The following is a 27,181-nucleotide window of genomic DNA, read 5'->3' as shown; positions in this document are numbered from 1 at the left end:
CCTTTTGATCATTTTCCCTCTTGTCCTTTCATGGTTAGCAACTCGTTATCAATTTTAGGTCATCCTCAAATGTTCCTTCTGTAGAACATTCCTGAAGAAAGTCACATAACTGTTCTTCCTAGAGCCTCTGTAAATAAATTATGCATTTAATCTTAACAGGACACTTTGGTGCTTCAGAATAATTATTTTATTTTTCTCTGACTGACTCCTTGTCATGTTCCCTACAGTAGACTTCCATTATCTCTTCAAGACCCCAACATCATCCCCTCCCCTCTCTCTCGGTAGATGGTTCTATATCCTACTTTCCAGAAAAAAATGAAGACATCTTCTTTCCTGTTTCCTCCTACTTATTTTTTATTATATACCCATCCAATTAACCAATAAATAAAAAAATATTTACAAAGTACCTACTAGGTGCTATCTGTGCACTGGGCATATAAAGACCAAAACAGAACATTCCTTGACTTCAAGGAGCTTCTGTTTTGTCAACAGAGGCGTCATGCATAGCTATATAGATAGGCATCAAATAGAGTGGTGGTAGTTCTTTTTTGTGGGGAGGGAATAAGGTGAAGGAGAAAGCCCTAGAAGCTGAGGGAATGAGGAAAGGCTTCACATAGAAGGTAGAGCTTGAGCTGAGTCTTGAAGGAACAGAGGGATTTTAAAAGGCAGAAGAAAGGAGGGATCACATTCCAGGCATGTTGATTCAAGAGGCCAGGAGGTGGAATGTCATGTAGAAAGAAGAGTAGGAAAGTCAGTTTGGCCAGACATTGCCAAATGACACTTAATGTATACATATAATATTTAATATATTACATATTTTTATGTGAATGTTATTGTATATTTAACACACAATATGCATACATACATATTTACAGGAAGAAATCTACCTCTTCTGCAGAGATGCTATTCTCTAGGGGGAAGCAAATCTGGAAAAGCAATGCAGTGACTCAGGGGACTCCAGAAATAGAACACAGCATGTCCAAAGAGGATAAATCCTTTCCCCTCCTTGAATTCTGCTTCTCTCATCCCAAGCTCCCACCTGCACTGTGGCTTCCAGTGTTTGACACCTGAACAACTAAAAGTTGTGTCAAGGAGCTGGCAAAGAGGACTTGCATGAAATTTAGTTATTTTAATGCTTTAATACCAGGGTGCAAGATAACTGATTCACAGAATAAAATACAAACACTATCTACATTGTCATTCAAGGCTCTCAATCTCAGGTCTGGACCTTTCTTTCTAATAGATCTCCCCTAAATCTACTTGTAATTAATCTTCATTCTAATATTAACTGATGTGCTAACTAATTCATTGGTTGCCAGAAGTACCAAGCAAGCAAGCAAATAAGCAGTGTATTAAAAGTCTACCATAGATCAAATGGGGCAGCTATATGGCACAGTGGATAGAGCACCAGGCTTGGGGTCAGGAAGATTCATCTTCATTAATTCAAACCCAGTCTTAGATACTTATTAGCTGTGTGACTGTGGACAAGTCACTTAACCCTGTTTGCCTCAGTTCCTCATCTATAAAAATGAGCTGGAGAAGGAAATGGCAAACCACTCTAGTATCTCTGCCAAGAAAGCTCCAAATGAGGTCACAAAGAATCATACAGGACTGAAACGAATGAACAGCAACATATGCCAAACACTGTGCTACCTGCTGAGTATAGAAAAATAAAAAATAAAAGTCTTTGCTTTCAAGGGGTTGATATTCTAAAGGGGGAAACAACATGTATAACCACAAATATACATACAGTAAAGGCAAGAGTATTTGAGGGGAGAGAAATGAGCAGTTGGGAGGTTGAATAAAGGTACCATTCTCCTTGCCTTGAAGCCTCTCTCCCTTCTCTTCATTTAATCAAAGTCCTTCCCTTCCTTAATTCACCTCCCCTGTGAATGAGTTCAATACTACTCCAATTAGATGTAACTCTCTTGCCTTCTAAATCATAGAACTTTGCCATTATTACTGTATATAAGGTATTTTTTTGTTCGTTACCTAATTCTTTACATTTAACTTATTTTCCCAAAGAGATTTCACACCTTTTTCTTTTCCCAGCAGCTAGTACAGTGCCTTGGATCAATCAACAAACAAGAATTTATTTTTGTCAGGCTTACATACTGTTATTAATATTTATCAGGCAAGATTCTAGCCCAGGAGATAAAAAGACAAAAAGTAAACATTCCTTGACCTTATGAAATTTACTTTCTATCAGGGAGAGGATGGTTACATGAATATAAAATACAAACAAAATAATTACAAAATAATTTGGGGAAAGGGGAAGGCATTGCCAGCTGAAGAATCAGGATAGGCTTCACATATGTGTCTTAGAACAGTTAAGAGGAGCATAAGGTGTATTAAGAAAGCTAAAAACAGAGTATTACAAGTGGCAGGAGACAGATAAATGTTTGCCTATTGATTTATCTTTAATTATAGGTTGTTTAGTGACACCTCTTGGATTGCTGGTTTATTCAAATGGTTGATTCAAGGGATCTTAGTGATCATATCATTTTACAAGAACTCCACTTATTTTTAAAGATAAGAAAACTGGGGCCACAGTAGGCTATGTGACTTGTCTGAGTATGTAATTGAATCGGGATTTGAACTCTTGAACGCTATTGTACCATACTGAGCCTATTTCACATGGGCATTTCTTGTCTCCCTAATTATAAGTTAGTATATGAACCATTTTTTATATTTCTTTGTAATTGTTCCAGGATCCAAGACAAGGTTGAATACAGAGCAGGGACTCATTAAATACTTGTGGAATGGCTGATGAATGTAATGATAGTCCGACTGACTTTGATAAATATGCTTATACTGATAATTTTTAAACAGTTTTTAAACAAAGCATTTCCCCTGCTATTCTTCAGAGTTTTAGTTGTCTGTTGGGACAACATAGTTTGACTTTGATGAACTCAATAGCACCACAATGCTATGTTGCTTGTCTGTACCCCCATGTTAATGCTCTATTTGTATTGATGACATGGTACTATTTCCCCAAAATCAATGTATTAATAGATCCTGAGGATTTTGTTTTTTATATAGTACTCAAGGATATGATAAGGAAGATGATGGGTGAATATATTTATAGGCATTTGGGAATAGGATCTTCTACCTTAACAAACTACAAAGTTCCATAGCAGACTTTGAGAGATTTATTAAAAAATCACTGTATGCTGATGAGTTTGTCCAGGAAATATAAAAAATAAGTGTCAGAAAGAAAGAAAAAGAAAAGAGGATTTGGATCCAACTCTAAATGATTTAATAAGTCAAATAAAGGAATGTGTGTATTTTATCCTTGAGGTCAAAGGGAGCCATAGAAGCTTCCTAAGCAAGAGGGAAACTTGGTCTGGACTTTGGGGCAGTCCAATTTGGAACCAAGGACCAAACAGAGATTCAAATTGCAATGTAATTGGAAAATGCTTAACAAAATAAATACAAATGCAGGCTAGTGCACACATGCATGCATGCATGCATGTAAACACACAAAGATAAACAGCAGAATGTGAATTGTTTTGAAACTGTGTATATCTGTGGATTGATAATCCCAAAATATTCAGGACTTGGACCTACGTTTACTGGAGAAAAGCTACATACAATAGAGAAAGATGGAAGTGGCCTCTGAAACTTATCTGCATCATGCACTTACATTTTCATATCACAAAAGGATGTTTTATTAAGAAAACCAACATGTCTCCTTACACTAGAAGGAATTTCTCATTGTTTTGTATGGAACTATATGAAGATGAACTAAAAAGCTGCTTTTTTAGTGAAATTAAGGAAGACAGAACAAACAGTAAGACATAAAAATGTTAGGAAGGATAACTATTTGGCTATTATAGATAGTTACCTGGAACCACCAAAAGGTTAAATTACTTATCACAGCTATTATATTTTAGAGGGAGGACTTGAATCCAGGACATCCTGATTCTGAGATCAACTCTACTCATTATATAATATACCCTCATATATGCATCTATATACACACACTATATACTATATAGTGCATATACTCTATATACTCCTCTATGCTACCTATCAAGAATTATGTATCTCTGCAAATTATTTTTAAATACAAAAAGTTTTCAGACAGGTAGAAGCTATAATACTTTAAAACATTAAAACAAAACAACGCTAAAAATTTTTTTAACTTGTATGCTACATAATTTGTCTCACTCACTTTTTAAAGGAGGTAGAGAAAAAAAAACCTTGACATCAGGGGGCAGCTGGGTAGCTCAGTGGATTGAGAACCACTAGAGATGGGAAGTCCTGGGTTCAAATCTGGCCTCAGACACGTCTCAGCTGTGTGACCCTGGGCAAGTCACTTAACCCCCATTGCCTAGCTCTTACCACTCTTCTGCTTTGGAACCAATACACAGTATTGATTCTAAGATGGAAGGTAAGAATTAAAAAAAAATTGACATCAGTGATTTAGTCACCATTGTCATTTGTCACTGGATGGTGTTTCTGAGACAATAATTTCTACTAGTGAATTTAGTGATTTAAACAAATTCTAAACTCAAATATGGCAATTTCTAATGAGAACATTTTAAATTGAATACCTCAATTTTTAAAAAGAGCTAAAATAATATTGATTATCAACTTCCATTCTCTCCTGGTCTCCTCCTGATATTTAGGACTTTGCACTTTGCCTTTCTCTAGAATCATCCCTGTTTTCCAGCCCCCTTGTATGTATTGTTTTCTCCTATTAGAAAATAAGCTCCTTGAAGGTAGGGTCTGTGTTCTTTTAACCACTATATTTGTATATACTGTGCTTAGCATAGTTCCTTGAGCATAGTAAATGCTTAATTATCTATCTACCTATGGAAAATAAAGACACTGTACCTTTTAAATCTTCAACTGTCTCCTGTGCTGGCAATTCCTATACAAAGGAAATGAAAAAAATCAATATGACTTAAATTGAATATATATGTTAGCAGGCATTTACAAGCCACTCAAGCCACTATTTAATGAGATGCTCTTTGCAAAGCATTGTAGGAAGCAGACAGTATAGTCCCTGTCATCAACGAGCTTATGATCCAGTGGGCAAAGAAAGTCTACCAGAGATATATTCACATATACACAATTAATTATAGCTGTACAAAGATAGAGACATGCACAAATTATTTTAAGAAGTGAGAAAGAAAAGGGAGAGAACAGAAATATAGTGGAGTGACTTGTAGGAATGAGAACCAGGAGTTATTTTTAAAAGTATGTAAATTGTAAGATTTTGAAGGGAAAAAAAGTAATAGGTTCTATGGAAAGATGTACAGAAGGCATTTTAAGTAAAAGAAACTGTATGATTAATGATTCAAAGGTGGTAGAGAGGAGAATGTGAAGGGTCATATGTAAGTCTTTTCTTGGCAAAGTAACAAGCACTAAAAAAGTATAGAAGGAAATAAATACAGAAATAAAAACAGAAAATTTAGTGCAGTTTTAAACTTCAATAGAGTGAAAAGTGGGAGATATTGTACACCTATAGAAAATCAATTTGCAGAGGGCCTAAAAATGCATGAATAGTACTTTAAATTAATATGTGAAAAACTACCTGCAGATTTATTACCTCTCTTTACAGGGTAAAAAAAATCAGTTTTATTAGATAACAACAACAACAACAATAATATTTGGCTTCTATGTATTTTTTAACTCAGTCCATTATTTTTATGATGTAGGAAACCCCTAAATGAGGAAATTCCTCCTATCAATGGAGATTTATACTTATTCTGTGACTTGTAGTCACAATATCACAAGGTTTTGAGAGGTTTTCAGTGACTTGCCCAAGGTTACATAGTCATGTGTATATATGTGTCAGAGACAGGACTTTAATGCAGGTCATTTTGCTCCTGGTTATTACTTTGCCTTTCAGCTCATGTTCTAACCAAATATACTGGTATGAAATTTACAAAATTCTTTAGAGACATATTTTGAGTCTCACAATACCCTTGGGAGGTAATTATTACTGGTAATATTCTCCCCATTTTTCCTTTGTGAAAATCAGAGGGCTAAAAGTTTAATTTGAGCCCAAGTTCATTAAAAAAAAAAACAAAGTGAAATTAAATCTGTACACATTTTATTATCTAGTTTGAATGAAAAGTGACATTTGAGTCCACTTCATGTATGACATTAACTGCGATATGAGTCTGCTTTTATTTAAATGTCAGATGCCTTTGTCTTCAAATGAATACAAGTCAGTACATACACATATCCAAAACACTTAAATTCCTAATATATATTTTGTGAAAAATTGAAATTGAACTCTGAAACAAAATAATAATGATGATATAGAAAAGGAAAATACTAACCAAGAGGCCAGAAGAGTAATGAGAATTTATGCTGTGTCCTCTTGAACTACAGTGAAGTGGAGGTGTAGAGAGATTTCGATTAACCTCTTCTACTTTTCCATTATTGGTCTGTCTGTTATTGCTGACATAAAAAATAAGAAGAGAAAAGAGTTAAAGCAGTCATATTGCTAAAGAAACCATGGTTATTTTCATGGTGCTTTAATAAAACCAATTTCTCCCAATCTATTTTGTCATTATATTTAAACACAGTTAGATTGGTCTTCTTTTTAGAATTCCAAGGAAAATTCTAAGCATTGAACTGGAAAAATGATAATACCAATGCAAATGTTTGTTCAAAAAAACTAATTTTTAGTTCAAACTCCAAGTTGCATCATACATAATGAGGATTTTTAAAATTTGAATTGATTCAAGAATTTGAAAAGATTCTTCAAATATATATTATTTTGCTAAAAAAAAAACCAAGGGGATAAATATATATGCATGTTTGTATGATTACACATATGCATTACATTCATAAAAACATAGAATTACATATACAGCTAACAATGTATATAAGTAAAAATAGACAGAGGAATAAGGAAAAATGAAACCATAAAAATGAACAAATTCCAGTATAGAATGATTCCATAAATTGCTAATTACCTTGGACTCTTGTGGTGAATTACATTTTCACTCTTGGCCTCTTTTTCTTTGTTCTGTCTTTCAGTACTTAAGGAGCTCCTTTGCTGAATCACTTCCCCTTCATCAAACATAAGGTGTAGACGATAACTAACCAGCTTTATTACTGTGAAGAATATAGTCACAGAACTGCAGTAAATAAAGATGGTGATTGCATTTGGAGGGAAAGCCTGAGGAAAAAATACAAGAAATCAAGATGGATTCATCAACTAAATATGATTCCAACACCATTATTCGCTTATAGATAAAATTCTTTCCTACTTCAATTCCTAACAATCTAACATTGATATACTAAACCCTTGCAATAATTTGTTTTGTCTTTGCTCTAGTTAAGCATCTAACATAATTGGAGAAAGGGTCCCAAACAATAAACTAGGTCTATTTTGAGGGCCAGTCTAGCTATGTAGAGAAAGATGCATCACCAGTTGCCTGGCTAGTTGGTGATGACCATAACACTCAATGAAACCAAGTCTTGAATTTTTGAGTCTGATTACACAGTTAGAATTGAATAGAATCCCAGATTTGAAGACATTTTCTTACAGTCAGGAATACAAAAATATATATATATAGGAGGAGAAGACTGGCAATTAAAAAAAACTAGCCAGCTGCTTATAAAAATAAGAAAATTGAGCAGGGGTTATTAGATAGTTAAAGACAGCTATGGAAGAAACCTTAGGAATCATATAATTTAACTTTTTTTCATATGAGGAACCTGGAACTTCAAGAAATTAATGAAATTTTCTAAATTGAATAGATAGCTTATGACAAAGTTAAGATAGAACCAAGCAAGGGCTCCTGACTTGGAGGCTATCAAGACAAGGCTTGTCATCTCATGATGTGGGAATAATACTGAATAAACTGATGAATAAATATTTGATTTGTAGACAGAAATGCCACCACTTTTCATAGAATAGATCATGGGTTAACTCATCAACTTACAAGCAGCTCCATTACATGATAAAAATCAAATGACTGTTTCCCTTCTCAACATCTCACTCCTTTTTCTTAGAATACAGAATTTAGAATTCTGTAGACAAATTTTTTATCACTTTCATAGATTTGGACAAGGATTTTCATTGTGACACATGTCTCTAGCCCTTTGGAAATTTATCCTTTCCTATATATCAGGCAAATTGAGAGTATACATACAACATGAACCAGTCTTTAGGTATTATAAAAAGTAGATATGTTCTCAGTGGGCAGTCCAAGAATATATTCCCTTTAACCAAACCAAGAGAATGAAACAGAAAGAAAAAAAGTTTCACCAATGTCAAATGACAGGTGAACAAAGGATCTTTCATGCCCACTTACCTGCTCTTACTTTATAGGAGGTTAAAAATTAATCAAATGAATGAATTATTTTTCCCACTAGAATATAGGTAGCAGGATTTTTTTACAACATATATTATCTGAAATACTTAGAATGTGGTTTAGGAGTGATCTTGAGCCCACTGTAGCTCAGCAATAGTTTCTAGTGGCCTCTCACTATTCTTCTTCTAGTTTTACATGTGTCTGCCTTCTTTTTGACATATAGATATATGCAAATATATATACATATGAAATAGATGTATATAGGCAGAGAAAGTGGAGGGAAACAGAGAGGCAGAGATAAAGAAAAGGGGAATGGAAGGAGTTTAAATGTACACAAGAGACAACCTGTCATGAAACATTAGTTCAATTGTAACTTGAAAAATCCTTGAGAATAGGTTACCAAACTTATTTAGTCACACATAAAACATATCTGAATACTCTGTCAACTATATTTCACAAAAAAAAAGTCTTTCTACTTTTCCATTGTTATGTTGGAAGGTTTCATTTTAAGGCAAACTTCCATTCAAGTCACATTAGTCAAGGCTGAAAGGAGGGAAAACACCATTTACAGAGTAACTAAATGAGGTGGGAAAGGGATCATAACAACTCCATTCTTATCTCTGTTTTCAAAGTACATTAGTTTTGATGACACTACAATAATCTTTTTGGATACCAAAGACAGTATCATAATCCTTAGGAAAATCCTAATAGAAATATCTGATAATAAAGAATTTTATCCATTATGTTCCATTAAACAACTAATTTAAATATTACATAGATTTCCTGTGATTTTGCATATTTTGTATCAAGTCCTTTCCCTCTTTCCTTAAATGAGAGCAGACTTAAATATATACAAGACAAACCCCCAATAGATATATTCCCCTAATGTCTTTAATAGATTCCAAGAAAACTCGACTTTGGGTGAAAAAAATTACAGAAAGGTAGGGGCATATATATTATTGGGATACTAGATAATAAGAAAGTCTTCTGATGCACAAGTGGGACTGCTTTTCACTCATGAAGATATTGTGCAAAAAGAGTTAGAGAAGTAAATGGTAGAGAAGAGATTAGAGAAGCTGGGAGGTATAAAGCAGTGGCAGTGTGCAAGTTTGCTAAAGATACCCTTACCCAAGATAGAATTACTGTGGCATATCAGGGTTTTCATGGGTCTTTACCTTAACATACATCATGCCTTGTTTTGCTATAAAGCTCAATAAACCATAGAATTATAGATAAAAAGCTAAAAAGACCCTAGAGATCATGAATCACCCCCTCTTGTTTTCCTGATGAGGAAATTGAAGCCCAAAGCAGCTGCACGATGTCCTCAAAGGCACAAATAAAATAACATCAAGAAGCCCCCAGGTCTTCCAGATTTAGAGCTAGGATTTTTTCTACCCTACCAGGCTGCCAGCATCACATGCTAGTATGAAGAATCACTAATGATGAAGCTAATTAAATAAGATGGCTAATAAGTTACATCTGAGTTGAACAGGATTAAAAGGGTAGTTAAGATTGCTTTAAGAGAAATGCAAAGCTCTTTACTGTCCCCAAATCTTCAGCTTTTTCAATATTAACATTTTACCAATGTTGCTATATGGTAGTGTGACATGGAATATTACAGTCCCCAAAAATAAAATTTAAGAAACCCCAAATATAAATACCATACAGATGACAATGAAAGGCATATATATGGTGAATGTGAACAGGTGGCAACATATTTACCTGTGGAAAAACTCTAAAGAAGAAGGGGAGTAAAGGTGGTATCAAAGAAATATATTAGAGAAAGAGAAAATGGGTTTATCACTTGAGAAGGGATAATGTGGACTGTCAGAATTAATCACTGGTACTTCCCTAATATTGGAGAAAAAAAAGAAAACAATGTGCCTCCAGCACATTGGGTAGATTCCCTATGGCAAACATGTTCTATAGACAAGAAGAGCAGAGATTGGGTAGGCATCTTTATTATTGGAGAAATACCAAATATTGATGAAATCATAAAACCACTTTAATATTTCCCAAAATAGTAAGCAAAGACAGGAAAATATAACCTTCTAAATTACCTTCTCAAATATCTGAATCTAAATAATTCTTCATTAGTCAGTTAATAAGAGGTCAGATATATGAAACACAAGCAAGAACTATGGACAAAGAAAGAAAGAAAAAAAACTTGCAAGTAGACAAGATAGATTTGCAAAGTGCTTATAAAATCCCAGTGTTTCTTCTACTCAAAGAAAAACTGTTCAAGGACTTCACTCATAACCTATTTAGCTTTAAGCAAAGTTCTATTTAATAAATATGCTTATATTGGTTCTCAGGACACAGATGACTAGAAGCAGCAGATTTTAAAAAATTAAACTGTATTAGAAAACTTACCAGAGCAAAAATTATCAGGTAACAGTTTGAGGATGAACAAGGAGGTGATAAATCTCTAAGAAAACTTCCATAAATCCCCAAATCCCTAGTGGGCATCATCAGGTTGTTTTTTTTTTAACCTTTACCTTCTGTCTTATCTGTCTTAGAATCAATACTGTATATTGATTGCAAAGTAGAAGAGTGGTAAGGGCTAGGCAATGGGGATTAAGTGACCTGCCTAAGGTCACACAGCTAGGAAGTGTCTGAGGCCAGATTTGAACCCAGGACCTTCTGTCCATTTCTAGGCCTGGTTCTTAATCCACTGAGCCACCCAGCTCACCCAGGGCATGATCATGTTGCAACACAATATAAGAATTGAACTTAAGAATGATGAACAAGAATCATCAAGAAAATGATAAACTATGTTTAGTAACGTTAAAGCTGGAAAAGAAGTATGCATAAATTTTAGAAACATTTCTGCCAAAAACAATTCAAATAAAATATATTTTGGCATGCTAGTAAAATTATCCAGAAAATTAACTTATGAAATTTTATTTCCTTCCCTTATGATATCTGGGCAAGTGAATCATAAGAATTCTAATTAGATTAGCATCTACATTTGGATTTTCAAAAGAATGATTTTATGGTATGGGGAAAATATTGGATTGGCATGAGAGGACAGGGTTCAAATCCTACCTGAAAAACTTATGAACTCACAGTGTGACTGAGTGAACAAGTTACTTGGCCTCCTCTATGAGCTTCATTTTGAGCCAACAAAAGAGGGAGAGGGACAGGATTACTTCCAATTTTGAATGTATGATCATATGACTTTTAAAACATAAAAAAAAAAACTTACCTTAAAAGTTCTATATATAGAGGTGTACTTTTTTATGTTTTCTGAAGACAAAACACACACCTACAAACATGGGAAATGGTGTTTGGAAATCACACAAGGGGAATGAGGATCTTCTGTCACTTCTAAGATCTGCTCTGATTTCTTCTCAGCTCTAGAACGAATCTTTGCTTAGCATTTCTTTATTTTTGTATGTGATTCTAATTGTATTTGTTTACTTCAGAACGTCAGAGAATGGGGTGTGTGACATTTTTGCCTCTCCTCTCTTCTCAGTCTCGCCAATCTTCTCAATTCCATACCCTTGACTGGAACACTTACTGAGTATGCATCCAGCCTCCCCATTTGGAGCATGCTCATTAAATATTCCAGTTAAGCATAAAAAAAACTTGGGGTGGGCTTGCTTCCAGGCATGCATGATTGATGAGGCAGGTGAGTAGGGCAGACAGAGGGTACTACATATAATGTGGTTGGTCTGGTGCTTTATCCCACTGATGTAGACTAGAGAACTTAATAAAAATTCTTTAAGAGCTGCAATAGATTAAAAAAAAATCACCACCCATTAACCTAGAAATGAGACTCTGAACGAAGCTAATTGGGCACAGTCCATCTTCTGGGTCTTCACTTAAACCTTTCCCACTTTGGAGCATTCATGAGAGCCAGTGCCATGTTGATACAGTTTTCAAGAGCCCAGGATCATCATCCTCATATTACAGTGAGGCAAGGGAGTAATTGTTCTCTGCTGAGCAGTGTTGTTACCTTTCAAACCAGTGATTCACTACTGAAGAGCATGCCTGTGTGTTCTTTTTCTTTTGTTAGTGGAAGGAACCTCCAATAAATTACTTCCTTCAGTATTTTCCTTTGTGGCTTTACAAGAAGTGACCCTCACTACATTTGCTAAAACAAATAACTGCTTTGTCTGTGTTCTCAATATATTAGTAACATGTGGAATAATAGATGGTATCCTGGGAGAACTAGGAGTAGTAGAAGTGGGTCCTGGCAAATAGCTAGAGGGGCACTCAAATTTTGACAGGTCAGATATACTTTCTGCAATCCTTGTATTTTTTCTCTTTCATTTTTCTTTCCATTTAAAAAGTAGAGATGAAGGAACAAGCATTTATTAAGTGCCCATTATTTGCCACTCTTCATGCTATGCCATTTGATCCTCACTTTAACAACCTGGTGAGGTGGGTTATCTCAATTTTACCATTAAGGAAACTGAGGTAGATAGTTTGTTAAAGGATTTGTCCAGTGTCACACATATAGTTCACTGTCTGAGACTGAATTTGAACTTCCTGACTCCAGGACTCTTGCCTACTGTGCCACCTCTGCTGCCTCTATAAGACAGTTATCTGGTTAACTTGGCTCCAGCATTAGATATCACAATAGTGGTTAGATATCACAACATTCTGCTGGAATTAAAATGCCATGAAAAATCACTAGAAAATATTATATATATATATATATATATATATAAAGAAAGACTATATGGATCAAATTTTATAAAACTTTAAAAAGAAGAAAGGATGGAAGGAGGGTGGGAAGGAGGGAAAGAATTTGGAACTCAAATTTTTTTTAAATGAATGGTAAAAATTATTTTTACCTGAAACTGAAGAAAAATAAAATCTAAAAAAGAATACAGGAAGTTTTTTTTTCCATTTTGGTACTAGTATTAAACATCCACAAATAACCTCAGCACCTACAAATATCCAGGAAATCATGGTTTAAAGTAATAAGGACAGGATTTTTAATAGGTGAGGAGATAACATCATTCTAATGGGCATGTATTGAAAAATAATGATACACATAAGCATTATAGTCATAAACCTGACTGGATCCTTGGGACATCATTTATCACAGAGAAAGCTTTTAGGAAGAAAAGACCTCCACATTATTAGAGTCAGGTGAAATAAAATTTTCCCCATCCAAATGGAAATAATTTCTTCTGAATCCACACTTGGGTTACCTTCTGGGCAGAAAAATGTAAAAGGCTACAAGCCAATTTTGTTTGAAATTTTTGGTAGCCAGTGTGAGTACCAGCAATGAGCCTAGTTTTGTGTCATCTTTTAAGTTAAAAGTCTTTATGATAATGGATAGTGAACTTTTAAACAAATCTTTATTTGTAAATGTTCATTCAGAAAAAAGTAGTTCCAAGTCAAGCAATAAATTCATTTAAGGCAAGCCCAGTATTGCTACTTGAACTCATACAGTATGTACCTTTATGCATTTAGAAATTTATATGGGTTTTAAAGTGCATGTCCTCTATTTACTAATCTAAAATATTATCTGTTGCCAGGGTCATAAGTAAGAATCATATTAATAACAAGTAATATAATGAAATAAAAACAATACCTGATTTATATTGAATCAGAAGTGTGATATAAATAATATAAATATATAGTTACATAAATAGGGTATATACAAGAACATATAATGATATGAATTTAAATGATCACACATGCACATTATATTTTGTGCATTACATATTACATAAAGAGCTCAGATACTAATTTCTCAGTAAAAGGGTTAAATAGGTTTCTGAACATTCAAAACCATTAGCATTCTGTGGCATAAATTCATCTTAGCAGAGTTCTCATAAAGTTTCTAGTTTTCATAAGTGCTCCAAAACCACAAATGAATGTGGAGAATTTAAGTTATGAAATTCTAAGACTACCCACCAATTAATATTGGATTTAATACATTTAAAATCAAAATATTTAACTATTTTAAAGTAATTCCCCTCAAATTCTATTACTCTAAAAAATACACTGGCCAGTAGTAGTATTTTCTAAAATGAACAGATTAAATAAAAACAGGATGATAAATGAATAAATTGACCCTTGGAATGTGTGTGGTTACTGCTCAGACTCCCTAGTGTTAGGACACCCATAAAAGAGTACAATAAGATTGTAAAATGTTTTCAATTGGGGATGAGAGACATTCTAGATTTTATGTAAAGAATTTTTAGCCATCTTCCCTTTATAGTGAGGGAAAAAATGCAGAAGGGAGTGTGCACTTTAGATGTTAGCAGATTGACAGTTTGGACTTGAAGCTAATGAATTGTGATTGAGTCCTCTAAAAGATCTAACACAGTTCAGTCACCTGGAATCACTCAATGACAGAAACAAATGCTCTGTGAGGATCAGGATTGATCATTGTAAGGGGTGGCCTATCACCTATTCCACATCTTTACCCCACCTCCTTACACTCATTCCCTGGATTACAGCAATGTATATCAATCTACTTCTCCCTGAAGGGTCCATGTCAATCATGTCCCTCTAAACAAAAGGGAAGGAAATCTTCTAGGCTAGAGGAAGTGTTGATTTAATGTGAAGATTCTTGGTACTGTAGGAGCATCATTCTCATTGCCCAGACCCTGCCAGAGTTCTTGATTTCTCCTGTCCTTTCTCCCTAGTTTTCAGACCTATTATTCCTGATTATTTGATCTTTATTGATTTATATTCCAAGTCATTACCATTTGAAATTTTAGAGTTATCTTTCCATCTTTTTCTCCTTTAAGTCCTAATCACCAGTCCAGTCCAACAGCCAGGTTCTGTTCATTCTTCCTTCAAAATGTTTCTTATAGGGGGCAGCTGGGTAGCTCAGAGGATTGAGAGACAAGCCTAGAGATGGGAGGTCCTAGTTTCAAATCTGGCCTCAGACACTTCCCAGCTGTGCAACCCTGGGCAAGTCACTTGACCCCCATTGCCTAGCCCTTACCACTCTTCTGTCTTGGAACCAATACTGTTTATTGGTTCCAAGACAGAAGGTAAGGGTTTAAAAAATGTCTTATATCCATCTCTTCTTTTCCACTCTCACTGCTATACTTTAGTTTGATCATCTAGTATTTCCTCTCTCCAATCCAACCCTTGCAAACAAGACCAACCTTTGTAATTTCTTCCTAAAGGAATCATTTTCTTGCACTAACAAATTTCATAACTCCCCACAAAGTCCTGGTAGAGTCTATAATGTGTTTATAACTCATGCTTTTAATCTGTCTTCTGTAAGGGTTAAAATTATGGTTGAGACTGAATGTAATTATTTTATTTGGTTGCCAAGGATTTTATTTATAAAATCCTAATGTAACACCCAAACTCAGCTGGAAATTTTATGGTGATTTAATTGATATAGTGGAGGAGATTAAGAAGAAGGAAGAAGGAAGGGGCTAGTACCAGGCGGGAAGATTAGGAGATCTAGAAAGTAAGGTTTTGAGTGTGAAGGAAGAATCAGCTTGACCTCCAAAGGGGCTCAGCTAAGATGCCCAAACAATCAGCTCAAGGACAAAACTCACCACCAACACTCCAAGATGTTGAAACACCAAGCACACTCTCAGCCAGAGTCGCCTCTCCAGGGAAAGAGGAGAGAGTGATGTGCCTTATATAGACAGTTTTACATCACTTTCCTGTGTCTCATCTGTACCAATGATGACTTAGCTTGACTTAGGACAGCCCAGAAGTCTGTTCTTTTTTCTGCATGTCTGTAGAAGGCCACTTCCTTAAATAATTAAATCTTGAGTTTGATTCAGACCTTCCAAATCTTGTTAAACTAAGAAGGGAGGAGAAATGTAGAGTTTCTAAGACCTGATTCTGTTATTCCAATTATCTCCATTGTTACTGATCAGGAAATAGCTAGATCAGATCTTCTAAAGAATGGTCTGATTTGGGTGGAATATTTTTAAAATTCACACTTCCCAAATGAAGTTGTGACAATCAGCCCTAGGATCTAATCAGCTGAGCTCCAGACTATTAGTCCTATGTTTTGAGTATCAGTTATTGGTCCAAAAAGGATTCATCTTGTAGGAATTAGACTTCTCTGTGCCTCAATTTTTCCATCTGTCATACTAGGAAATATTCTGGAAAATGTCCTAATTAACTTCAAAGGCAATTCCTCCATATAAGTTGCTGGTGGCACAGGGAACAGAGTACTGGGACTTTTAATCAGAAAACTCAAAGTTCAAATTCAGCCTCAGACAGTTACTAACTGTATGACTTCAGGCAAATCCCTTGAGCTCTGATCGTCCCAGTTTCTCCAACCATAAAATGGGGATAATAATAGCACCTACTTCATAGGATTGTAGGATTATAGTGAGGATCAAAGGAGATTAAATTTGTAAAAAGCATTTAGCATGGTACTTGGTACATAATAGGTTTTATTAAATATTTATTCACATCTTTGTATTTTTTAATCTCTACCCATGAGACATTTTTCTTAAAAAAAAAAAACAAGTACAAAATTTACTTCCTGATTTGGAGGCTTTTGACAATGTCCAAACACATAAAGGCAACAGTATGTTCACATCCAGGAATTTTCTTAAGGAATTCTTATTTAAGATATAGTCATATCCAGAATTTTCTATTTAAAAGCTGGGTTCACCTTTAGGCCTCTGGAATTTTCTTTATCAGACACTGGGAGGGGGGGGGGGTGCAACACATGTTGGAAAAACTCTTAACAAGTTAACTCTCTGCCAGGACTTCATTACTTATTACTTGGTTATATGAGTCACAGAAGAAATTAGATAAGTGAAGATCATGATGTACACACACACACACACACACACACACACACACACACACACTACACTAATGTTTTCCTCAGCTGTCTTATAAAAATGCTACCAGCTGGCACTGATACAGCATTGTATATACATTAGCCCATTTGATTCTCCAAATACCCCAGTGGAGCAGGTACTAAAGGCAAGATTACCTCCAATTTACAGAGGAAGAAATTGAGGGTCATGGAAGTTGAATAACTTGCCTAAAATTACACAATTAGTATTTTTCAATGATGCACATGCACACAGGTCTCTACTGACTCTGAGTTTGGTGCTCATTTTCCTACACCCAAAGCAGTCTTTCTTCTTATCTCAAAAAAGTACATTTCAAAAAAGGAAAAATGTTTAAAAATAGGCCAATGTAATGCCTATCTTATTGAAGAAGGTCTAAGGTGTCTTCTGTAAAGCGCGAAGCAGGTTTGTGTTGTGTGGTAATATTTTTTAAATCTTTGCATATAAGGATCATTCTTTGAGATAACACTTTTCCCCAGTTGGCATTTTTAATTTCAACTCAATTCAACACATATTTACTAAGAACTTAAAATGTGCTAAACATCACATTAAGCAGAGGGATACAAAGATCGTTATGAAAGATCTTGCTAACAAGGAGATTTTGAGAAATGGAGAAAAGATGCATGTGAACCTGTATTCTACAAGGAAAATGAAATTTATGCCAGGGTGGGGGGTTGAAAAAAGAAATTTGAGGAGGGAGAGATACCTTTAGCCCCAGGAGGAAATGAGGCTTGGAAAAGTCAAGGAATATTTCATGGAGGAGGTGATACATGTGATGGACTGTGAATGAAGGGAAGCCATTCAAGAAATAGACATCATATGGAATAGACTCCAACCATGCAGAATATCAAGAGCAACAACATGGAGTTAAGAGAGGGGAGAAGATGAAGATTAGAAGATACAGAATAATTCAGTTTGGTTATAAAATTGAGTATGTAGATGGTAAAATGGAATAAGACTAAAAAATACATTGTAGGCTGATTATATAGAATCTGAAATGACAAGATCAAGAAGACACTTCAGCTTTTCCACAGTTCATGAATGCCCACCTAGTTTCCATTTTGTTTGTGTGCATGTGTGTTTTGACAGCACAAAGGGAGATGCTTTAAATATCTTCTCTCTGTCTTTGATCTCTTTAGGATACAGGTCTACGAATAGTTTATCTAGGTCAAAGGACATGCACTCCCTTAGCATATTTTTGTGCATAATTCTAAATTACTTTCCAAAATAGTTAGTCATGGCTCCATCACCATCACTATTAGAGACATCTAGGTGATATATTTATAAAGTGTTGGGCCTGAAGTCAGGAAGATCTGAGTTCAAGTGTTGCCTCAAGCACTTATGAATCATCTGATTATGGCTAAGTGATATAAATTTCTGTCTGATTCAGATTCCTGAGGATAATAAAGTGAGCATAATATAAGCATCCAAATCCCTGCGTGGCTGTGAGGATCAATCTGATGAACTATTATTGTCTTCTTCTGAATGGAGTATGGGAAATGGTTCCATTACAGTGAAGTGGGGGGGTGTGTGAATTAGATCCTCCAGAACTCCAGTAAAGCTGTGATAGCTTTAATGCAGTGATTCTTTACACTGTCCACACTTTCTCATAGGGATAATGATTAGTAACAAGTCTTCTACAGAGCATCATAACATAATGGATATCTTCATCTGGTTCTTTTAACATTTCAACAAGGATATTATTAAGATTCTTGGTCAATCTGTTCCACACTCTTGCTATATGACGAGTCTACTTTTTTTGTTCAGTTAAGATCACATATGACTTTGCCACCACTAAGTTTGGAGAATTTTGAAAATGTGCTAGAAAGCAAAGGATATAGGGTGACAACAAAGAATAATTTGTCTAGAAAAACTAGGGATAATTCTACAGGGAAATAATTGATTTTTTAAATAAAATAAAATACTTTCCACCATTCTGATCCAAAGACTAGAGCTACAAAGGTATTCTGAGATGCAAACAATTGAGTTAAAATAGAAACATAAAAAAGTAAACATTTATAAGGTACTTGATAGAGATAAACTTTACATTGTTATGTGAGGACATATTACATTTATTACCTGATACGTTTTCATTGTCAAGAGTCAAAGAATAAGTCTAATCAGACAGGATAAGGGGGTGATTCTGTTATGTCTTAATTATATTAAAGTGAGAAAGAAAAGGAAAGAGAAGAATAATATTCTTGATGGAGGGGAGATGGGTGTGCTAGAACCATTAAAAAGTCATTAAAAAGTTTTTAGTGTATGCATTTATATGTCAGAAAACAGCAAAAACTGCAAATTAGGTTTTGAGTTACTATTGAAATGATTATCTAGACTTATCAAAGGGATGGAGAAAATATTAACAATGAAATACTTAAAGAATTGTCACATATTTTCAGAAAACCAGTTGTTAAACATTTACACCTCAATAAAGAATCAAGTTAAGAAAAATTATCTCATATAATGGCTCATGCAAGGAGAAGGTTATAGAAAAAATTAGGAAGGGTAGGGAGAGTGGGTAACACTTGAACTGTGAGTGACGCTGTAATCTAAACTGGTCAAATGATGGAAGATTGCATTGCAGTTTAAGGTAGAAATACATTTCACTATTAGGGAAAGAAATTAGGAGGAATAAGAAGAATAAATTAAGGGAGAATTTTCTTCTAAGCAAAACAAACTAGCTAAAGGTATATAAAATGTAACCTTTTTTTGTTGACAACAAATTGGAAATTGAGGCCATGTTCATAAATTATGGAAGATTACATAAGTTATGGCACATTTTTGGCATATTATGTGAAAGAAAGGGAAACTAGGTGGTGTGGTGATAGAGTGTGAGGCCTGAAGCCAGGAAGTCTCATCTTCTTGGCCTCAGAAACTTAGTAGCTGTGTGACCCTAGTCAAGTCACTGAACGTGGTTTATTGCAGTTGCTTATCTATAAAATGAGCTGGAACAGGAAATGGAAAACCACTCTGGTATCTGGAATCTTCTATCCACTTTTCTTTGCCAAGTAAATCCCAAATGGTAAAACTAAGAGTCAGAAGTGATTGGAAGGAATGAAGAACAACAACAAAATATGATAGAATAGTATTACTCTATAAACAGTGATGTAGGGGATTGTTTCAGAGAAACTGGCATGAAAAGACTTGTATAAACTGACATAGAAGTGAACAGAATCAAGAGAAGAGTTTTTAGGATAATGGTAATATTATAAAGAAGTAAACAACTTTGAAAGATTTAGGCATTCTATCAACACAATGATCAAGCACAATTCCAGAGGTCACATGAAGAGACATGCTACCCAATTCCTAATAGAAAAGTGATGGATTTAGAGTACAGAATATGATAGAATAAGATGATTTATTTTGCTTGACTGCACATGCATATGACAGGGATTTTTATTTTTCTTTCTTTCTCTTTTGGGGTGGGGGATGAATGAGAGAGAAAGCAGATTTTTGCTGATTGGAAAAAAATTGATTTAAAAACAAATAGATTGTAGTGTCAAGAAGAAACCTGGAATCATTCTAAATGCCACATAGTTTCTCAAGTGAGATCCAAGCCTATGAACTTCTCCCATTTCATGATGGGTCTAATTCATCATCATTTACAATGGCATTGTCCTCTAAAGAGATAATTGTTCATCCCTGCAGTTACTGATAATTTTAGAGTTGCCTAAGACCCTGAGAAGTTAAGTGATTTGGCCAGGGCCATAGAGCTAGTATGTATCAGAGGTTGGACTTGAATACAGAGGTCACTACATCTTCATATCCATCTGAATTAATAAAATTAGCAAACAATAGTAAACTATAGGTTTTATATGCATATAAAAATAACAATAAAGTATCAGATATGTCAAATTCGTATAGGAATATGAAAAAGAGTATAATTAGGCATTAGACATAGTAAGATTAGTAAATATATTTTAAGTTTCTTAAATTTGACCAAGATTAGTCAATTTTCCCTATTGTTGCATGTAAGGAGAAAATTGCCTGAAATGTAATTAGCCTCCATCATAGGTATAAGATTAACGTGGAAAAGTTCTAGTAAAAAAAATCAAAAAATCAATTTAGACCTTCATTATCAATTTCATATAATGCTAACTGAGGGTTTCATATAAAAGAACATCATAGCACAGGCAAGTGGTAGTTCTTCATAAACTCTGTTGAGATAGCGCGCGCGCACACACACACACACACACACACACATTTCATTAAACCAGGATGAACGTGTATGAATTTAAATTAGAATGTGTCTGTAGAAAGGCAATGGCCATCCATAAGGAAAAAAGACAGATTAACTTGCAAAAATGAAATAAGATCTGACTCAAATAAGATTGACTTGCCCTAGGAACAGCTCAAGGATGAACATGAATCTGCTGATATTAGAAAAGGGTAAGCATCCAACAGAGCTGACTGCACAGGCAGTTCAAGCCAACCTTTGAAGCAGCACAATAGGGCAGCTGCACGGGATGGCATTCTGCTCAAGACTAGGAGGGTTGAGTTGGTACTTCTAATCCAGCTCTGCTCATGACCCAAGGGATATTCCTGAAGAAGTATCAGCAGAGTTGCTCTAAGTTCCTGCCTTTCTCAGTTCTTTTCATATTATGGTGGTTCATAGAGTAAGGATGGAAGCCAGTAAGGTGAAAGAACCAGGACTTTCCATTTTCTATCAGCAGCTCTGATGGATTTCAACTCCACAGAACATCATGTCTCTGTTCCAACTAGCCCTTAGTGACACCCCTTCACACTCACACACACTTTTTAGCTTCCTTTTCTGTGCTGTATTTCTCTAATAGATTGTAAGTGTCTGTCTTTTTTTTTATTATTTGTATCCTGAGCACTTAGCACATTACCTGACACATAGTAGATGCTTAATAAGTGTTTATTAAATTGACATAATCTGTGTGGAAAGGGAAAGTATCATGCTAAATATTAGGCACAGACCTAGTATTCTAAGAGTCTAAGGAAACACACACACAAATATATATTCCCCTCTATGTGTGTGTGTGTGTGCACATGCGCACATACACAGACAAATGTAACAACAAAGGTTACAGCTAGGAGCTATAGGAAAGAGTATTAAATGAAAGAAATATTGGAGTTAATATCAGAAATAAATTTGTTGTCAAAACATCCTTAGGAACAACATTTATGAATCTACTAACTTGTGAAACTAGAGTTTTAGAAAGTATAATTAAAAAAAAAAAAGCTCAAAATTTCAGAAAATGCAAGCGGTCTCTAATACAAGCAAGACAAATTGGTGAGCAACTTCAGATACTGTGGGATGTAACTGGGTGGCTAAAAATATGAAAAGCAAAGTCACCAATTAGGTGAAGAGTAATTAGATATATACTTTGGTATGGTGGAAAGACCACTCAACTTGGAGTCAGGATACTTGAGTTTGAATCCTGTCTTAGATGCTTACTAGCTAGTTTCTGTGATCAGTCCCACAGAGTTTTAGCTTCTCCATCTGTAAAATGGGTAATAACTATGGAGGGAAAGGTTCTTACCAAAAAAAGACTGTAAGGTTAAAAAAAAGTGACGTTTTAAATATCATTAAGGTCTGTAAAGAACATCTGGCAAAACAAAATCGGGCAATAGATTCAGAAAATGGGCTCTGACCTCTGATCTGAAATGTTCTCCTCTTCTTTGCCACTCTTTAGTTCTTACTAATAACCATGCTGTTCCCTTCATAATGTGGGTTGGTACCTACAACTCTATGTAGACTGAAATCATATAGTATGTCAGCCTACTTTCTGGCCTGTATCCTCAACAACAGAAAACAAGTACTAATAGTTTGTGCATATTTGTCAATTCATACATGTACTGAAAAAAAACCCTTAAGCATCTTTAAGATCAAATGAATCCTGAAGGACTAGGAAGAACATTGGTCTTGGTAGCACGAGACCTGGATTAGAGTCTGGGCTTTGTTCCTTACTAGCAATATGACCTTGTGCAAATTACTTTATCTCAATGAGTTTCATTTTCATAATTTGCAAAATATAGGTAATAATAACTGCACTATCCAACTCATAGGATCACTATGAATAGAATATTTCATATATCTTAAAGCTCTGTAAAATCTATGAAATTATTATTATATTTTGATTTTCCCAAAGTGAACTGATACTGATAAAAATGAGATAAATTTCTATAAACCATAATTTAAATTGGTTTAATATACGTTCTTAGTATTTTAAAGTATATTTTATAATTCTAATGATTTGATATATTGATCATATATCATATTGTTATTTTATGTATTATCATAATATATTATAGTGGTTAATTTAATATATTTATTCAATTAATATAATGGTTTGATAATTTAATATAACATATAATAATTATAATTTAAATTACCTCATAATTTTAATTAATAAATGACAATTCCTTCAATTGTGCAGAGCATAGTGCTAAATTAATTGTAAAGAATGCATTTCCCTTTCTAACTTAGACCCTTAGAATATAATCTATTTGTTGAATCTGACCTACTAGATCCATGTTAGCGAAACTATGGCACCCATATAGGAGCATGCTGGAGGGGGCTGATCTCCTCCCCCCTCTCGATGTGCACCTGAGGACAATTCCTACATGATCCATGCCTCTGCCCAGCAGCCCAATGGGAACACTTCCTCCCTCCCCTACCTAGGAAAATGCAGGAGGCTCACATGTGGTGTGAGGGTGCAGTTTGGGCAGTTGGTCTCTAAGGTCTCTAAAAGATTCATCATCACTGTACTAGGGTGTAAAATAGATTTATGAAGTTGAATTATTGTGATTTGGCACATTTCTTTTTAAACTGGACCCCAAACCTAAATTTGAAGGAGCCCATTTAGAATAGGTTCTTGATAATTTTACTTTAAATGGGGCCTGCTATTCAATAAATCACAATGTATTGAAAGAGAGCAGGGTTCAAAGCAGATTGAATATAGATATCAGAAGCTTAGAGTTCAATTCTCAGCTTTTCTACTCTTAGACAAATTACTTTGCCTCTCTGGGCCAAGATCTCCTCACCTGCAAAATGAGGGAGTTGAGATAAAATATTTCTGAGGTCCCTGACAAACACAAATCTATGATCCTCTCCATAACAGGTGAAGAACATAGCAATGAAATTGAAAAAGGCATTAGTTATCACAACTGCTCAACTCAGAGATAGAAGTTTCCAATCAGACTTAAAGGGCAGAGTACTGAGCTGTAACACCATCTTTTATTTCTAAGGTCACCCACAGAGGCCCAAAAGATCAAAACATGACAAGAAAAGGCAACAGTGTTCCTACTGAACATAAGATGCTTTTATAAAGGCAAAATGCTCTCAAATGTTATATTTTCATAAACCAAAGAGCTTAATGTAAGATTAAAATCAGCAAGTAATTATCAGATTTTGTAGTTTCTAAAATAATGATCAGCAAAAACAATTATCAAAAAAGATGAAAGGGAAAATACTAGTTAAAGATCATTTTCATTTACAGATATCCAACAAAATTATACATTCACCCAAAGTAGAATTATGAAGATTATAGGGCAGAAGAAAATTTAAATGTTTTCCATTCCCATGATTACAGGCAGATCTGCTGACAACAAAATAAGAGATATCATAGTGTTGAGTGAAGAGACTAATACATATCAATCTAATGTTTACCACAATGAATACCGGTTGAATGTCATTGACCAAAATTAGGGTTCCAGAGAGTGTGAATTTAATTGGATAGATACAATTTAATAGTGAAATGATAGAAGATTTCATTTTGGAAAAAAGAATGACTTCTGTTCATTTTTTAAAACTGATTCTACTAGCTATGAATACTACCAGTTTTTATATTTAGTGTTCCTAAGTAGGTCATCCAAATGCTTAAACAGAGAATTTCTAATTATATCTGATATTATACTTTCTTGTGGAGTTCTTTTTTTTTTTTTTGCTGACTTAGAAAGAATGGTTAAGAAAAAATGCAAACTAGATCATTAAGAATTGGTCATCTCTTCAAAAAAGAACACCAACAAAGATGCACTTGTTCTTTTGAAATTTCATTTTTCATTTGGACTATTATACATATACTTAGTATACTTCCACACTAAATATTGAGGATACCAAAAATTACCCACACATTAAATAGAGTCAACATCATGTACAAACCAATCAAACTCAGTCGAAAAAGCAACATGCAGGTTGGTGACTCATCTTTACATCCTGCATCAAATGTTAATGAGTTTCAAGGCCCCAGAAGTCTTTTCTGCTTTCCTTCTTCCCTTCCTTCCTTTCTCCCTCCCTCTCTGTCGGTCTCTCTTTCCGTCTCTGTCTCTATCTCTATCTCAGTCTCTTTCCCCTCTGGCTTTCCTGCCCCTCCAGTCTCATTTTCTGTAATCTCTTCTCCACACTAGTTTTCTCTTTCCTAGTTTTCCCTCCTGACCTACTTCTCAGTAAATGTCACTGCTGAACTTGTCTGTCCCCTGCCCTTTCTCCTTCCACTCTCCTTCCCAAGGTCCGCCTCACTTACCAGGTGCAGCGTCAGGGGCAAAAGGAGCAGGAACAGCCACAGGTAGAGGTGACAGCTATTGGTGAACTTGCTTTGCTCGGGATCGTGGTACCAACCTCCGGTAAGCGCAGCCCATACTCCCTGCCGGAGTAATTGCAGCACCTGGGACACCATGCCTGCTGTAGCCCGATGGCCCAGGGCCCTCAGTTTCCCCTCTGAGCACACCTACGCTGCTCACCGGACTCCCCACCCCCCACCCCAGTCTTAGCACAGAGTGTCACACGTTGTCCCCCCACCTCCACCGCCTCCTCCTCCACCACGTCCTCCTACTCCCCCTCGACTAGAGCTGGGACAGTCCTTCTGCCGGGACCCTCTGATGGGGGCGCCGGCGCCGGCTGCTGCTGCCGGGCAAGTGGGCGCCATGTCCGAGGAAGGAAGGATTTTCCCATCGTGCTCAGAGGCGGCTGCAGATGCTCAGAAGGCTCCTCCCCTCTTGTCCTCTGCCGGGACTCCTCCCAGTACCGCGGCAGCTGGAGGGGGAGGGAGTCAGGTCCAGGTCCCTTCCAGTCCCTTTCTGTCATATCCTCATCTACCACACTCCTCTCCTTCCTCCTCCCCAAGCTCGAAGAGTGGCTCTCATATAGCAATGATAGCTGAGGAAACATTGTCCTGGATTCATTTCCCTGCTCCTAGGATCCCAAAGCTTCCTGGACATGAGATCCTGCAGCATGCCTCCCAGTGCAATTTCTTCCCTTATCCTTGGGATGCTTGTCTTCCTCAGTTCACAGCATGGTCCTGATTTACTGAAACCTCTCCCTCCCCAAATTCGTTTCTGCTCTACATCCTCTTGGCCCTGGCTGTTTTCATCATATCAAACGAGATAATATAAGTAATGAACTTTGCAAACCTTAAAATTTTTTGCTGGTCTTCTCTCTTTTTTGAATGTGAAGCTCTAAAGGACAAGGACCACCCTCTCTCCCCTTTTGTATTTCCAGTTCTTAGCACAATGCGAAGAATTTTGTAAGCACTTAGTGACCATTGACATATTGACTTTAAGTTCTATATTTGTGCTGTATTGTCATTATTTTTGTTATTATTGTTGTCATATAAATATTATTCATTTTCTCAATTGCTCACTTAGGACCTGCTTTCCTTCAATCTGCTCAGTAGTTAATGACTTGGCATATTTTCAGGGACATCAGAAAGATCCCATTGCTCTGGTAAAATAATTCCTCAAAGTGCTTTCTGATGTCTGAATTTCCAATGTTGGTGTTTTCTTTCTTTAGTTTAAGATTTTCTACCATTTTCATTCAAGAATAAATAAATTTTAGTACTCACCTGGGAGCCAGGATTGGAAGAAAAAGAAGAGCTCCTAAGGAGAGAAAAGGAAGCATTATTCTGGGATTGGGACAATATATAGATGGGACAATTAAGGCAGATTTCTACTACTTCACATCTCTCCTTCATTCCAGAATTGGCCCCATGCTCCTTAATGTATTTTCACAGACTATTCTTCCCTTAAACTATAATGGCCTTTCTCTGAGTTCCATTGCCATAAAATGTTTCTGCTTATCATAATCAATAAGGAAACCAAATTATCAAATTGTTTTTGCAGATTATATGATGTTTTACTTAGAGAATTAATTAAAAAAACTAAACT

At 35.5% G+C, this 27,181-nt stretch overlaps 1 protein-coding gene across 2 annotated transcripts in view; it reads right to left on the bottom strand.

Annotated features, from left to right (window-relative positions):
• PCNX2 (pecanex 2) overlaps positions 1 to 26,142 on the bottom strand; it is a 409,779-nt gene extending 383,637 nt beyond the window's left edge. The window contains exons 1-4 of one of the 2 annotated variants that reach the window (XM_007481607.2): positions 25,543 to 26,142; positions 6,942 to 7,147; positions 6,300 to 6,420; positions 4,843 to 4,879 (exon numbers count right to left, since the gene is read on the bottom strand). In XM_007481607.2, coding sequence (XP_007481669.1) covers positions 4,843 to 4,879; positions 6,300 to 6,420; positions 6,942 to 7,147; positions 25,543 to 25,695 — 517 coding nt within the window. In that variant the 5' untranslated portion in view covers positions 25,696 to 26,142. The remainder of the gene's footprint in view (positions 1 to 4,842; positions 4,880 to 6,299; positions 6,421 to 6,941; positions 7,148 to 25,542) is intronic. The other variant, XM_007481606.2, reaches the window with a different exon arrangement.
• Positions 26,143 to 27,181: the final 1,039 nt, after the last annotated feature.

This window comes from Monodelphis domestica, chromosome 2 (genome assembly GCF_027887165.1).
Source record: "Monodelphis domestica isolate mMonDom1 chromosome 2, mMonDom1.pri, whole genome shotgun sequence".
Taxonomy (NCBI): Eukaryota; Metazoa; Chordata; class Mammalia; order Didelphimorphia; family Didelphidae; genus Monodelphis; species Monodelphis domestica.
This window is presented reverse-complemented; position numbering and strand designations above follow the sequence as displayed.